The 15610-nt window shown below is 51.6% G+C and overlaps 1 protein-coding gene across 1 annotated transcript; it reads right to left on the bottom strand.

Annotated features, from left to right (window-relative positions):
- Positions 1–1114: 1114 nt before the first annotated feature.
- On the bottom strand, positions 1115–15316 carry LOC123354955 (serine/threonine-protein kinase pim-1-like). Its single transcript, XM_044997371.1, has 7 exons — positions 15227–15316; positions 6927–7039; positions 6301–6407; positions 6015–6069; positions 4868–5257; positions 2475–2651; positions 1115–1438 (listed from the first exon to the last, which is right to left on the bottom strand). Exons 2-7 carry the CDS (start codon positions 7006–7008, stop codon positions 1281–1283), a joined length of 969 nt encoding a protein of 322 aa, XP_044853306.1. The 5' UTR covers positions 7009–7039; positions 15227–15316; the 3' UTR covers positions 1115–1280.
- Positions 15317–15610: the final 294 nt, after the last annotated feature.

The following is a 15610-nucleotide window of genomic DNA, read 5'->3' as shown; positions in this document are numbered from 1 at the left end:
AAGAATAGATCCTGGCTCCACCAGGGTAAAGCAGAGTTTTAAAGTTTGCGTTAGATTCCATGCTGCACAAGTCACTGTTCAGACCGATAGGCAGTCGCCTGCAACGTGTGGGCGCTTTAGTCTAACGAGGGGAAGCCCAGCATGTTTATGCTGAAGAGTGTGAAAACGACCGAGGTCTCCTAACCTGGACCCCAACAGCCCCCGTGGCTCTGGGCCAGTCCCAACCTGGCTGTAGATGGTGATAGTACTTAACGAATCAGACATCCGTAACAGGCAACTATTAACAATCCCTTCACGGATGTGAAGCATTAGTGTCTCCAGAGCCCACCCCACAGGATCCGTGTTACTGAAACGCACTGTGCCCTGACACGGCTGGTCAGCATCCAACGTGCCACGTGATGGGTAACATACTGCAGCCTCAATGTAGCACTGATGTTTACCGCTTCTCTGCGCTGTCAAACTGGCACTTTTACTCCACCCAACCTGAGACCTGGTCTCTTTCAAGTCAAGTGATTCATTTTTATTTAAAACTGCATGTATAAAAAAACCAACAGGATTTCTGAATTCCCCTTTACAATATTAACTATTCACAAAACAAAAAGGCTACTGGCCAGACCAGGGGCGGCTCTAGGGATTTTGCCGCCCCAAGCACGGCAGGCAGACTGCCTCTGGCGGTTTGCCTGTGGAGGGTCTGCTTGTCCCGCAGCTTTGGCGGACCTCCCGCAGGCCGCGGGACCAGTGGATCCTCTGCAGGCGCGCCTGAGGGAGGTCCTCCGAAGCCGCGGGACCAGCGGACCCTCCGCAGGCACGCCTGCGGGAGGTCCTCCAAAGCCGCGGGACCAGCGGACCCTTCACAGGCACGCCTGCGGGAGGTCCTCCGAAGCCGCAGGACCAGCGGACCCTCTGCAGGCACGCCGGCGCGAAGCCCTCCGAAGCCGCGGGACCAGTGGACCCTCCACAGGCACGCCTGCGGGATGTCCTCCGAAGCCACGTGACCAGTGGACCCTCCGCAGGCAAGCCGCCGAAGGCAGCCTGCCTGCCCCCCTCACAGTGCCGGCAGAGCGCCCCCTGCGGCTTGCTGCCCCAAGTATGTGCTTGACGTGCTGGGGCCTGGAGCCTCCCTGGGCAAGACATCAGGAAAGGCAGGGCCTAACCTCCAGCCTCTCAGAAGATTCGCCAGTTAGCTGGCCTCTGGAATGAGATATGAATGTTCCCATGTAACAGGCAGGCAGCCACTGGCAAGAGTTTTCTCTTTTACACCCCGTGGATGAGAGGAACTGCTATTCACCAGACTCCTGAATTAGATTGTGCTGGTGCATCTCTGCTGTTTGCTGTGGCAAAGGGACGTCTTGCATCCATGAATGATTTAGGAGGTCTTCCAAGGATGGCCTGTCGGAGGGCCTCAAGTCCAGACACCATTCAATGAGGTGCTGGCATTCTGGGGAGAGAAAACAAGCAGTCAGTGAGAATGTGCTGCTGAGTAATGTCTGGGAAGCCTACAAGTCTCCCTCTTTTACCACCTGCAAGTCTGCTTTGGGATCTGCCTTTCTTGCTTCACAGGACAGATGACCATGGCTGTGGCTAGGCCCTGGTCTCCACTAGGGGAGGCAGGGGGAATTGATCTAGGATACGCAACTACGGCTACGAGAATAGCGTAGCTGAAGTCGACGTACTTAGATCGACTCACCGCGGCGTCTTCATGATGGCGAGTCGACAGCTGCCATCCCCCCATCGACTCCGCCTGCGCCTCTCGTGGTGCTGGAGTACAGGAGTCGACGGGAGAGCGCTCAGGGGTCGATTTATCACGTCTAGACTACACACAATAAATTGACCCCCCCCAGCTCGATCTCACAGCATCGATTCCAGCTGGAGTGTAGACCTGCCCTAGATGTGGTTTCTTAGTTACTTCCCCCACCCTAGTACGTAGGTGAATCAGGTCCCATCTTTGGATGGAGACTCCAAAAATACACAAGGGAGCAAATTAGCAGTGCAAGTCCATGAGCAGGCCATCGTCCCCCGCCATTCATACGCAGGCTAATAGCAAAAATCAACTTTCCCTTCCCCAGTGAGATGATGAAACCGGAGAGCTACTCGGTTCTAGCTCTTTTGTCATTTCCACTTTCTGTCAGACTGCTTCATCAGCCAGCGGCAATAGCCACATTAAAGACGCCAGCGAGTGGCAGAAGAGTCAAGTGCTGAAGTGAACGACAACAGTGAGCTCTGAAGCAGCTGTCTAAGGCAGGGAAGACAGCGGGGTCCCCAGCATTTCCCCAGGATTCAATAGCATGAAACATCTCATTGAGTTTAAGACATGAAGGGACCACTAGATCACAGACTATGCCTTGCATGTCTCATTGGTTGCATGAAGTGATGGTAAATGCACCTCTATGTCGTCATATTATCACTCTGTCAGTGTGGCATTCAGGCTAAGCAGCTGTTCACCCAACTCTAACACTACAAAGGCGTGAGCTCACCTGGAGAGACGCTCTGCCGAAAGCAGACCTGGCCCTTAATAATCTCCTCATCATGTTCAAAGGGGAGAATCCCGCAGACCATGTCATATAGCAGGACTCCCAGAGACCAGACTGTGGCTGACCTGGCATGATATTGGTGAGTGAGGATCCATTCTGGGGGGCTGTACACTCTGGTCCCTGTAGAGGAGATCAGAGGAGCACGGTTATCAGAAATATTTCATCTCTTACCCTAAGCAGAGCAACCAGTTATTAATGATTTGTTCAGGTGTTATCAGGGTGACCAAGAGACCAAGTCTGGTACTTCAGCCCCCAATTTAGGTAGCAATATCTTAATATTGTTTAACTCTCAGCCCAGTTTGATTGGGATTTAAACCCCAGCAGCTGTGCTAGGGCATAGACTACAAACGAAGCAGAACCAAATGGAGTGCAAACAACCCATGTTTTCCAGCTGCAACACAAGCCACAATAAGTAACAGCTTTCTTAAGGCCACCGTTATCATGACTTCATCTCTGTCAATGTAACCATTTCTCAGTGAGGTAAAGAGAGAGGCAGCTTGCAGATGCTTCAGTCCATGGTGACCCAGTGCAGCCAGAGCATTTGGGGAGGTGCTGAGGCCTTGTCTACTGCACAACAAGGACCCCAGACAACCTTACAGTCCTTTCTACATAAAGGGTTTCCTTGCTTAACCCAAAGAAGAGTTTATTCCTTTTCTGGCACTGACTACTGTTGAGTCAGCCAGGGATAAAGCTTGCCTACTCCAGAGCTGGGAACAAAGGTTTGTTGTACAACGTCAGGGGAAAGCAGCAAAGAATCCTGTGGCACCTTATAGACTAACAGACGTTTTGCAGCATGAGCTTTCGTGGGTGAATGCCCACTTCTTCTTGCATCTGAAGAAGTGGGCATTCACCCACGAAAGCTCATGCTGCAAAACGTCTGTTAGTCTATAAGGTGCCACAGGATTCTTTGCTGCTTTTACAGAACCAGACTAACACGGCTACCCCTCTGATACTTAACGTCAGGGGAGTGGTTTTAGTTTGTACCGTTGTGCATGTGATAATTATGCTTGGAACCCTGGTTTTGGCCTCTGGAGAGGCTTACGCCCTTTGCCGTTGTTGTATCTGATCTCTTCCCTTCTGGCAGGAAGAGGAGACTGAGGTCAGAGCTCCTAGTCTGGTTTCTGGCCATGTGACTGTTGTTTACAAACTTTGGGTTGTAAAAAGAAACCTGATGTCCCACCAGGGGGCGCCACTAGCTTGGGAAATTCTGCAGGAGATGGGTGGTTGGGAGGGGCAAATCCATCCCTTGTCATCAACCCTTACATTAAAAACGAAAAATGCAGCACCCATCCGGCAGGGCAGAAGCAAAACAAACGCTCCACAACAAACTGATCTGGTTTTTTGAACGTCAACGGCCCTATCCTGAATATGCCTTTCTAGTGGGTCAGAAAGAATGCCTGCTGCTCTGCTTATTTGTCCCCCACGCAGATCCCTGCACCCCTGCTCCAAGGTCAAACAGTCCTCCCTGGGTCTGGAGCTCCCCCCCCCCCAAGATCTGACTCAGGTGCCTTTGGGGAGCAGAGGAAAGGGAGCCAGCTGTAAGCAGATCTCCCACCGATCCTATTTCACAACATTCATCCCGTGGCAAAACGCAACTTTCCAATGAAATGAATAATTCAGCAAGATGGCGGAGACAGCAGCTTCTCCTCTTGATCCCCTCCCCACACTAATGTCCATCCGTCCCCACAGAAAGAAACTGCACAAGAGCCCTCTTCTTCATCCTTGGGTGGGGGGGGGACTTCCCCTCCCCTGCATTCTAGCTGGTAGATTAGGTTAGGATCCAGCACCTGAGCAGCCATGGCTGCAGAGAGGTTTCACTCAATCTTTCCCCATCTAGGAGGTGAGGCAGATCCTGTTTGCACCACCCCTAGAGGGTGGAATACCAGCCAGACCCCTGCTGAAATGCTACAGCTGTCATGGACCTAGAGAAAACCAAATCACTGGAACCAGAGCCCAACTTTCTCCTCTTATTGCTCACAGGGACTCCAGAGATTGATGCTTGTGAGTTCACACCCGGTTTCTGCCATGTGCCCCCCTCCCAGCCCCTGCATGACGTGGGCAGCTACCACCGGTTAACACCCAACAAAAGGGCAAACATTTGTGAAATGCTTTTTGGATACAAGGCAGGGAGGAAAACCCCAAAGGTATCAAAGCTGCACATCACGCAACAGTATATTTAGCAAAGGAGAATGGCAGGGGGAAGAGGGAACAAACCATTCCCTGGCTGGGAAGTTACTGAACATTTACAGGCAGGGAACAACTCATTTCAAAGAGGAATCTCCCTGGATTCCCTCCCTACGCAGATAAAATAGAAGGGGATGGAAACAGACACTCACCATCAAAATCAGTGTACGCTGTGTCCTTGAGTAATGCCCCAGACCCAAAATCTATGAGTTTCAGTTCCCCGCTGTTCAGATCAACCAGGATGTTCTCGTCCTTGATATCCCGGTGCAATACCCCACAGCTATGACAGTGCTGAACCGCCTCCACAACCTGGCGGAAAAAGCTGCGGGCCTGCTCCTCGGGGAGAGCACCCCGCTCCGTGATGAAGTCAAACAGGTCCTGCACAGGATCCGGTCGCTCCAAAACCAAGACGAAGCTGTCCGGTCTCTCAAACCAGTCCAAGAGCTGAATGACCCCCCGGAAGCCTGAGCCCACTTTCTTCAGGAGCAGGATCTCCATGGGCACTCTGCTCCCACAAGGATTCACAGAGAGAGAAAGGAGAGCTCCATCAGAAGCAGGCAATCGACCCACGAAGTCAAAAGCTACTGTGACGAGGTGGGACTGGTTTTAATGTTCCCTCTGAATACTGGGGGTGGGCGGGCGCGGGGGGGGGGGGGGGCTCAGCTCTGGCCGACCCTCTGTCACCTGGCAACTAATGGCTGGGCACTTCCCCCCTGCAAGGGGATGCTAAAGGTGTTGGAGACAGAGAGATCAGGGGACCTCCTGGCCCAGGAAAGAGACACAGGCCAGAGAGGAGGGGCTGGAGGGGGTTTGGCAGTTTTTGGAAGCTGGCTGGAAGATGGAGGGGAGCCCCAAGGAGACTCGGGCCTCCCAGCGGGGCTGTGGCCTCCCTGGGGCCCCAGATGGACCTCACTAAGGGGGGTCCTGTTGTCTGTACTGGCAAGACCTGTTTTGGACTGTGTTCCTCTCATCTAAATAAACCTCTGTGTTACTGGCTGGCTGAGAGTCACGTCTGACTGCAAAGTAGGGGTGCAGGACCCTCTGGCTTCCCCAGGACCCCGATTGGGAGGACTCGCTGTGGGAAGCGCACAGACGGGCACATGCTGAATGCTACGTGTGAGCTTCCTGCCCTGCAGACAGTCTGCTCCAAGGGAGAGGAGGCTCCCCAGAGTCCTGACTGGCTTTGTGGGGAGCAGTCCCAGAGCATCGCCCGGGGACTCCGTGCTACCTACGACACCTTCACTACAGAGCCAAGACCATGCAATGCAGAGCCACAGCAGATATCCCTGCCCAAGACACTTACCAGCTCTCCCCAGTTAGAAACCCGGTCCTGGTGCACATGCTTGATGGCTACCTAGGACACAACCAGAACCACCCAGACAATCAGGATCGGGTCAGGCAATCCCAGAAAGAGGAGAGGCAAACAAGGGACCAGTGAAGGAGAGGCAAGATAGTGGCTACGCCAGGGCAAAGCAAAGGAGATGTAAGGGGGTAAGGGACGGGTCTCTCACCAAAGGTGGAGCTCTATAGAGCGGGCTGCAGGGGTGGGGTGGGGTGGGGGGGTCCCTGTCCAGGGTCTACTCACTGGGGCGCTGTCCGACAGGCGGGTGCCCGAGTAGACAGAACCAAAGCCACCACTGCCCAGCAGCGGGCCCACCTGGTACAGCTTCTCCAGCGGCTCCTTGTCCTTCCCTGCAGGCAGAGAGGCACAGACACCAGGATCAGACCCAGCTGTGTCCTCAAAAAGCCGGGCCAACCCTCCAAACCAGGCCAGACCCTCATTCCTCCCCAAGCCAAACTGGAGCAGACCCACATCCCTTCTCAGAACGACCCCCCCACCCCCCAAAACCGGATCAGATCCACATCCCTCCCCAAGCGAAACTGGAGCAGACCCACATCCCTCCTCAGAATGACCCCCCACACCCCGAAACCGGACCAGACCCACATCGCTCCCCAAGCCAAACTGGAGCAGACCCACATCCCTCTTCAGAACGACCCCCACCCCCCAAAACCGGACCAGACCCACATCCCTCCCCCAAACCGGATCAGACTTCCTTGCAACCCAAACTGGATCAGACTCCTCTATGAGCCTCTCCAATGCCTAGCAGGACAGGGCGCCTCCCAAACTGATCCCGGCCCGCTCCAGGGCCCCCCACAGCAGAGCCCCCCCTGCAGTCCATCCAAACCAAACTGAACCCAACTGAGCCTCACCTGGCTGTAGCTTGGCCGGGTGCAGCTCCCCACCGGACCCGGAGCAGAGGTTGGTCAGCGAGTTGATCTTGGAGAGCAGCATCCCCACCCTGTCCCCTTACTCCAGGACTTTCCTTTCAATAGAGAAACACTGGTAATTCTATCATGGCGTCCAGTACCAGGTGACTTGGTGTCACGGAGTGTGGGGGAGTCACGGCCCTGCACCCCCCTTCCTGCGATTCTCTGAGACTCTCAGCCAGCCAGCAGAACAGGTTTATTAGATGACAGAAACATGGTCTAAAACAGAGCTTGTAGGTACAGGAAACAGGACCCCTCAGCCAGGTCCAACTTGGGGGGCAGGGAGCCCGGTGCCCTGCCTGGGCTGGGTCTCCATCCATTTACCCAGCCAGACTCTCCAGTTTGTGTCTTTCCCCGGCCAGGAGTCCCCTGATCCCTTTGTTCTCCAACACCTTCAGGTGGCACCTTGCAGGGAAGGAGCCCAGGCCATTAGTTGCCAGGAGACAGGGTGTCGGCCATTCTCTGGGCAACAGAATCAAACTGGTCCCCTAGGGCTCTGCAACAATCACACATCCTGATCCCTCCACCTAGACACTTAAGAAAGACAAAGGGGAAACTGAGGCACCCACACAGTATTCAGAGAAAACATAAGAACAGTCCCACTTCATCACACTTGGTCACACAGGGAGCAGGATGGAGGAGAGGAGGAACCTGGTGAGCAGTGGGAGGGGGGACAGGAGAGGAGGGACTGGGTGAGTGGCAGTGGCGGGGACACGGGGAGCGGCAGTGGGGGGACATGCCAACCTGGGCTGCAGCCTGCCACACATTGGCATGTGCCCAGCACACCCTAACGCAGGGGTGGGCAAACTACGGCCGGATCCGGCCCCTCAGGGCTGGGGATCCGGCCCAGGGGACTTGCCCCCAGTGGTGCCGCAGGCCCCGCGCCGCTCTCGGGTCACCACCTCTCACTTTCAGGCCACACCGGGGTGGGGGGGCAGAGGGCTCCGTGCCCCCTGCAGCTCCCATTGGCTGGGAACAGGGAACCATGGCCAATGGGAGCTTTGGGGGAGGTACCTGAAGGTGTGGAAGGGCAGCGCGCGGAGCCCTGTGCCCCCCCCCCTTCCCCAGGGCCCTGCAGGGACGTGGTGGGCAGCGTGGCATGGGGCCAGGGCAGGTAGACAGGGAGCCTGCCCTGGCCCTGGTGCACGCTGCTGCCATCCTGAGCCACTTTAGGTAAGCGGCGCTGGGCCAGAGCCCAAACCCCTCCTGCACCCCAACTCCCTGCCCTGAGCCCACTGCCTGCACCCCGCACCCCTCCTGTACCCCCAATCCCCTGTCCAGAGCCCCCTGCCTGCACCCCTCCTGTACCCCAGGTCCCTGCCCTGAGACACCTGCCTGCACCCCACACCCCTCCTGTACCCCAACCCCCTGTCCTGAGCCCCCTGCTGAACCCCTCCTGTACCCCAACTAACTGCCCTGAGCCCCCTGCCTGCACCCCATACCCCTCCTGTACCCCAACTTCCTGTCCAGAGCCCCCTGCCTGCACCCTCCTGCACCCGAGGTCCCTGTCCTGAGTCCCCTGCCGCACCCCTCCTGTACCCCAACCCCCTGTCCTGATCCCCCTGCCTGCACCTCATACCTCTCCTGTACCCCAACCCCCTGTCCTGAGCCCCCTGCCTGCACCCTCCTGCATCCCAGGTCCCTGCCCTGAGACACCTGCCTGGACCCCACACCCTTCCTGTACCCCAACCCCCTGTCCAGAGGCCCCTGCCGCACCCCTCCTGTACCCCAACTCCCTGTCCTGAGCCCCCTGCCTGCACCCCTCCTGTACCCCAACTCCCTCCTTTAAAATAAATCAATAAATACAATTCCCTGAGTGCACACCCTAATGAAATGTGCTGCGCACGCCTATGATACTGCAGATCTACTTCTAAAGCAATATATTCTAGGGACCAATTATCCCCATGTTCCTTGATTCATCCTTCAGCTTATTGAACAAAGCTGACTTGTGTATCATGACTAAGGGTTTCTGGCTTCTCAGCGGGGGAGTTTTACAAGACACTGCCTAGGAGCACTTATTGCAGTTTGGGAGGAGGAGGTCTGGAACTTCCCCAGACAACAGCTAGGCCAGCAGGTGAAGCTGAGTTTTTCAGATCAGACTCAAGTCTGGCACTGCCTGCTAAACCCCTCGGGCAGCAAACTGCATGACAAGGAATTTTGTTGCATCAGGTTTATATATTCCCCAGGTTGCTATTGTGATTAACAACTGGTTCCCTACTCAAAATCTCTGTAGCTTTACCACACATGCAGCACGAACTTTCCGTCCTAAAGGCGGGTCCCCTTCAGACCACAGGGCTAAGCCTACCAGCAGGGAGCAAGGCAGGGGTAAAGCTTTGACTGCCAGCGCCTACAACATCCTTGTCTCCTGGACTTTAATCCCCCACTTTTCACAAACACCACATTCATTTTAATTCATTTTTAAAAGCAACCCCCCACCCCCACCAATTTCTCCAGGGCTTCCAGATAATGATTCAGGACCAGAGTGGTGGATATCCCGCCTGCCCATGCAGAGACATGAGGCGCTCCCTTATGCCCCTGTGCTGACTGCCATCAGCACAGGTATCAGCATGGATGAAAACAGCCCTTGCTGAGCCACAATTCTCCCCACACTCCACCTAAGTGGGCATGGCAGCAGTTAGAGCCTGGGCTCCGCTCCCACAGTGTGCTGGGGGGTCGTACGCGGTGCCAGGTACCGGCGTGATGCAAGGTACGTCATCCTCTGGAGCAGAGAGAAAACCACAAGGCAGCCTGCAACTCCTCAGTCACAAGCAGCTTTTTGGCCTGCTCCTGGGTCACTTCAGCTGTGCATTGCCGCCCGTACGTGGGGTCTGTGACAAAGCGACTCTTTAGCCCATAAACAACTCAGCCTGCACGGCAGTTCTTTTTTACCACAGCGTTTTTCTGTCTCTACTAACGAGCGGGGCTTTGTTAGAGTTATTGGGTGCCCTGCACTTCTCCTAAAAGACAAAGGTGTTTCAAGGCGAAGACTTGTCACCATTTTCCCCTTTACAGCACAACCCTTTACTTCCCCTCACACACGTCAGGCAGCGTCTTCTCTCCTTGGGGTCCAATCAGAGCAGCTATGCGCTTGTTTTACATTCTGGAATTTCAACCACCAAATGCATTTCCTAAGCCTCTTTCTGAAAGGGAAAAGGTCTTGCCAGAGCAGACGCCCGAGGTTTAAACATCCTCTCCAATATTTCCGTGACCGATTTTTCTCAACATTTGAAATTGTGAGTAGCACGAGAACAAATCCCAGAAAATACGTGTGGCAATTGGAGTTCATGAGCCGCTTTGCCCTCCAATTCAAGATGCCTTTTGTCCCTTGATAGCAAATAAATTATGTGAGCCCAATGGGACAAAGTCTGCTGTCAGATTCATGGCACAACTGCTTCTGAACTTAGCAACAGTGGGCAAAACGTGGCCCCAAATCAGACTAGCTTCCTAACATGGACACCTATTAGAGTACAGAATAACCTGCCAAGGGAAGCCGTGTGGAAGCGCCAGCTCTGGAGATGATTTGAAAGAGACTGGACCAAACTTCAGGAAATGCCTGGCAGGGAAGAACTCTGCACCATCTAGCAGCAGAATTGTTTTTTACATAGGCGCTGTGTACGCTGCAAATGGAGGTGTGGCTGCAGCTCTCCCAGGCATACTCTCATGCTAGTGTCCATTGAGCTAGCACAGCTAAAAACAGCAGTGAAGAAATGGCAGCGCAGGCTCTGCAAGTCCAACCAGAACCCTGGGTACATACTCACGTTGCCAGCCCACGCCAGGGACCAGGCAGCCAGGTCTTCACTAATACTGTTAGCCCACCAGGTAAATGAAAGCGAGTGATGCCGATGAGAGCTGGAATCACCCTTCCGACTGACATGTACAGCTACGTTTAGATTGTTCTGTGGTAGTACAGTGCCTAGCGCAACCGGTCCCGGCTGCAAGACCGGGGCTACTGCAATACAAAAGAAAAGTATCATCTTTATTGTACATGCCCTACTTCTAGACACGTCTTTCAAGTATATTTCCCCATAAACTACCCTGAGGTTGTATTTTTCACAACTTCAGCTGTCCACTAGCGGGTAATAGTTCCAATTTGTTAAAGATCTGGAGACAGGTCCCAGCCCACAGAACATCCCCTTTTCATTGCTGCTGTAGTCTCTGCTCCCATATTTAAAGGAAGAGGGCAAATTTTCACTCCTGGGAGCCGGAAGTTAAACTCTTAAATCCGTATTTAGACACCCAACTAGAAATCAGCTGATTTTCAAAGAGGAAAAACCAGCTCTCGTTGACTGCGTGGAATTTGTGGATGCTCAGCACAGCTGAAAAGAAGATCATTCGTCTAGGTGATGACATTTCTAACTTACAGGCACCCAGGTACGGCTATTTTGGGCAGAGATGGTACAATATTTATCTAATATAAAGATACTGCAATACAGTGTAAACCTTGGCTGCACAAGTGTACATGCAATGAAGAGAGGAGGAAGGCGCTGCAACACACAAGAAGAACAGGCCCAGGCTATCACAATATGCAAGAACGTGCCAGCACCTATGCTCTGTGAAAGAGAGCGTGCACCAAGGTCTGACTGAGGCATGGCTTCTTGGATCATTGAACAGATGTGTGGTTAGAAGTGGAGTAGGTGAGTGAACTTGCTGTAATGAGCATGAGCACTGACTGATAAAGATACCTGAGGGCATGCTGCCCTTGCTCAGAGGAAAGGTAACAGCCCTCCAAAACCCAGCCTGGCCTGAGACAGCAAGATGCCCCAAGCTAAGCATGCTGCTGGTTCCTAGGCACTACAAACACTGTGTAGGCATCGCCAGTCAAGACAGGATTTGAGCCTTATCTGGCAAGATGTGGAGACAATGTTCCAAATGGAACAGGTGGCTTCATAAATAGTTGTGCTTGTGATATGTATGAGGTAGTCTCCTGCCAACACATCGAATCATAGGACGGGAAGGAAACTCGAGAGGTCATCTAGTCCGGTCCCCTGCACCCAAGGCAGGATTAAATATTATCTAGACCATCCCTGACAGGTGTTTGTCTAACCTGCCTTAAAAATCTCCAATGATGGAGATTCCACAACCTCCCTAGGCAATTTATTCCACTGCTTAACCACCCTGACAGTTAGGAAGTTTTTCCTAATGTCCAACCTGAACCATCCTTGCTGCAATTTAAGTCCATTGTAATTATGCTGTCGATAAAATGTATTATTCTAGATTTTTATATTTTGATTCAGAACCTTAATGTGTAATGCCTAATAAGAGAGAAGAATAAATTCGTAGCCTATCTGCCAGCCCCGTATTTTAACAGTCCCTACTCTACTGTATGCGCAAATTCAGATTGCAATTATTTTTCCTAGGGAGCAATTAAATATTGCAACCAGTGTTAAGAATAAACACAATTCCAGTAACAGGCAACACTTAGACGACCAGTTCAGGTTCAGTGCACATGAGTATCCATCAATACCACCGAGAGCCCTAGCAGTATAATGAACCTTGTAGCAACCCAGGCAGGCAAGCTACGCAATACACGGACAGAACGCCTCTAACTCACAGCAAGTCACATCTAACAAGCAATTCAGAGCAACTCTTACAGCTCATATAGGCACATATTTAAGAACTATTTACAAAATTAGCCCCACTCTGTCTTTAAAATGTTTAGATCTGCTTCATCATAAGCATGTATTTATGCATTTTGGAAACAATTCTGGAAACACACTGTAACAACCAGTATGTGATATTCAGCTCAACTGAATTGCCATGGTAATTAGCAACTTATTCTTACATTAGTTAATTCCAGTGTGACCCATACAAATGAGAAACACTTTCCCTTTTAAACAAATGCTTTATATTTTATCTTTAGAAATGTTTTTTTTTAACTTTCAACCACTGTCAAAAGTTCTATAGATTCCCCCCTTAACAACATCATTCTTAGCAGTTCTCGAAGTGCACTCCCTGTTCCCAGCTCTAGAATCATATATTTGTTAAAGGGACACTGTCAATTTGAAATCTACCAATTTTTAAAAAAACAGGTTAAAATAAGTTTTATACACTACCCTGGCCCTGAATCCCCATGCCAAAATTAATGGTTTTACAGTTGCATATTCCTGTTTTTAAAGGTGTTTTTCTTTTTCTCGTGGCTCTGTGAAAGACTCACACAAACAACAGAAGAAACCAAGTATATGGCCTAGCAGTTAAAGCATTACATTGGGGCTCAGGGTGATCTGGGTTCTAGTCCTGGCTCTGCTGAGGGCTTGGTGGATGATCTTGCGCAAATCATGTCCCCCTCTCTGTTCCTCAGTTTCCCCATATGTAAAACAGAGATAAAGATACTGTTCTCCTCTGTTAAGGGCTTTGAGATCTACTGAGGTAAAGTGCTATAGAAGAGATAGGGAGTATTATAATGAAATTGTATATTTGATGTCACTTTTTGAATAGGCAAGGCAAGCAAACAGAAAACAGTATTTTTTCAATAGTCTCTCAGTACAATAATTTTACTTGCAACAACTGTAAACAGTTGTAAATTCAGACAGAAGGTGAGTTTTATGTTAATGGTGTCACTTTAAAGCATAGGACATCTTTGAAGATGGTCCTACTCAAGCAATTCAACATTTTCCTCTCTGTTTTCTTGGGTAACCTATCCTTATGCTGTCCCATCCAGCACTGCAAAAGGCTGAATATTATTTCTCATATGTTCAGCGCAGACTAAGAATTCCAATCACAAGATAAGGGAAGTGCATTGCCCAATGTGCATTTGTGCATAAAATATTTCATCAATACTTTCATGATGTTGCTTTAACAATTAGCTCTCTTGATGACTAACTCTACAAAGAAGGTCCTGTCTCATGATGAACCCGTATTACCTGTTGACAACAATCAATAATCTCATCTCAACAGATCTAAAATGGGAAAATAAAAATAAAAAGTTTGTCTTCTGGAAAGTCTGAAGACAGTTCAATCAGAAATACCACTTTATTCTTTGCCTGCATAATATACAGATTAGCAAAGAGAACTTGGTTCAAAACCCAAATCCAAAACCTCAAACTTCAATCCCTGAAATCTGAAGCTATATACATATACAAGAGCAATACACAGCAAATCCTAACCAGAGCGCTCTATCGGCAACCAGATAATGTGGCTCACTAGGCTGCTCTTCGAGTTTGGTTTTAAAAAATAAACAGTAATAGAGCATTTAAAAGTAATACAGTTACAACATGACACTTCACGTTTCGGAGGGGAAAACCTCAGGCAATTGCTAGGAATTCAATGTGAAAGAGAGAGTAGGAGGAGTTAAGGGAAACAAAACTATTTTTATCCCTTTTCAAGAAAAAAAAAGGGAAGAATACAGGGCCACTGAGCTGTCACTTTAGTTAAGACAAGTAGGTTGTGTCTACAGATTTCTGAGTAGGACTCGGACTCTGAGGGGAAATAGCAAGGAAAACCAGCCATTGTGTAGGGGCACCAAGGTATATCCAGGGTGACACTGATGAGCTCAGAGGGGGTTATTGTTTTGCCTGAGGTATTAAAGCCATGAAAGGGACAACCAGTCAGCTGGCCACCTTGTGGCCCTAAACTGGCAATTCTCTATGGCCTGGTCTACACTGGGCGGGGGGAGAAGGGGAACTGATCTAAGATATGCAACTTCAGCTACACACGCATAATGAGACCTCCCTTCACTCCGTATAGACCAGTCTGTTCTTTCAGCTTTCCCGTTGCACGGGCCCTTCACATTCAGGGGAGGGAGCTGGGCACACACCCTATGGAGCCGTTTTCTGGGAAGGTGTGTACAGGACACAGCCATTCAGAATTTGGCTCTTGATGTCTGTATTCTAAAACTGACTTATTACTTCCTAGCCAGACAGACCCTCACCCTACACTATGCCACACCATCCATCCAACCCCAGCCCTTCCTACTGACACTACCAACCCCACACTGCGCCATGATGTCCAGCTTCCCCCACCACAACCTGCCCCACTCACCCACCATGGCTCCCCCGCTTACTAACAGGGTCCACTCCCCACCCCCCTCTTTCCACCTCAGTCTCAGCTGGTTAAACTGTACTGGGAGCTCCCTGCCATGGGCCAGCCTGTCCTCAAACCACCAGAGGTGATGGCAGAGGCCCCAGAGTCACGAGACCCCTTTCATCTCCGAAGGCTAGATGAGGAACGAGGGGGTGGGCAGGGGGTCTACAGGACAGAGGAGCTGGGGTAGATGTTTGGGGGGGGTCTAGGTCAGTGGTTTTCACCCTATGGTACGTGGCTCCCTGGGGGTCTGCAGAGCATGTCTGAGATGTCCACCGCGGTCTGCACCTCCATTTGAAATGCTTGGGGGGGCCGCAAATGAAAAAGGTTGAAAACCACTGGGTTACAGGACAGGATGTTAGAGATCAGGGGAGGTGTTGGGGAGGGCTCTACAAATGGAGGAAGTGGCGGGTTCATGGTACTGGGGAGGGTCTGGAGGGAGGGCTGGGGGGTCAGGGGAGGTGTTGGGTAGGGCTCTACAAATGGAAGAAGTGGCGGGTTCATGGTACTGGGGAGGGTCTGGAGGGAGTGCTGGGGGGTCAGGGGAGGTGTTGGGGAGGGCTCTACAAACGGAGGAAGTGGCGGGTTCATGGTACTGGGGAGGGTCT

The sequence above is a fragment of the Mauremys mutica genome, chromosome 22 (genome assembly GCF_020497125.1).
Source record: "Mauremys mutica isolate MM-2020 ecotype Southern chromosome 22, ASM2049712v1, whole genome shotgun sequence".
In the NCBI taxonomy this organism is placed as follows: domain Eukaryota; kingdom Metazoa; phylum Chordata; order Testudines; family Geoemydidae; genus Mauremys; species Mauremys mutica.
This window is presented reverse-complemented; position numbering and strand designations above follow the sequence as displayed.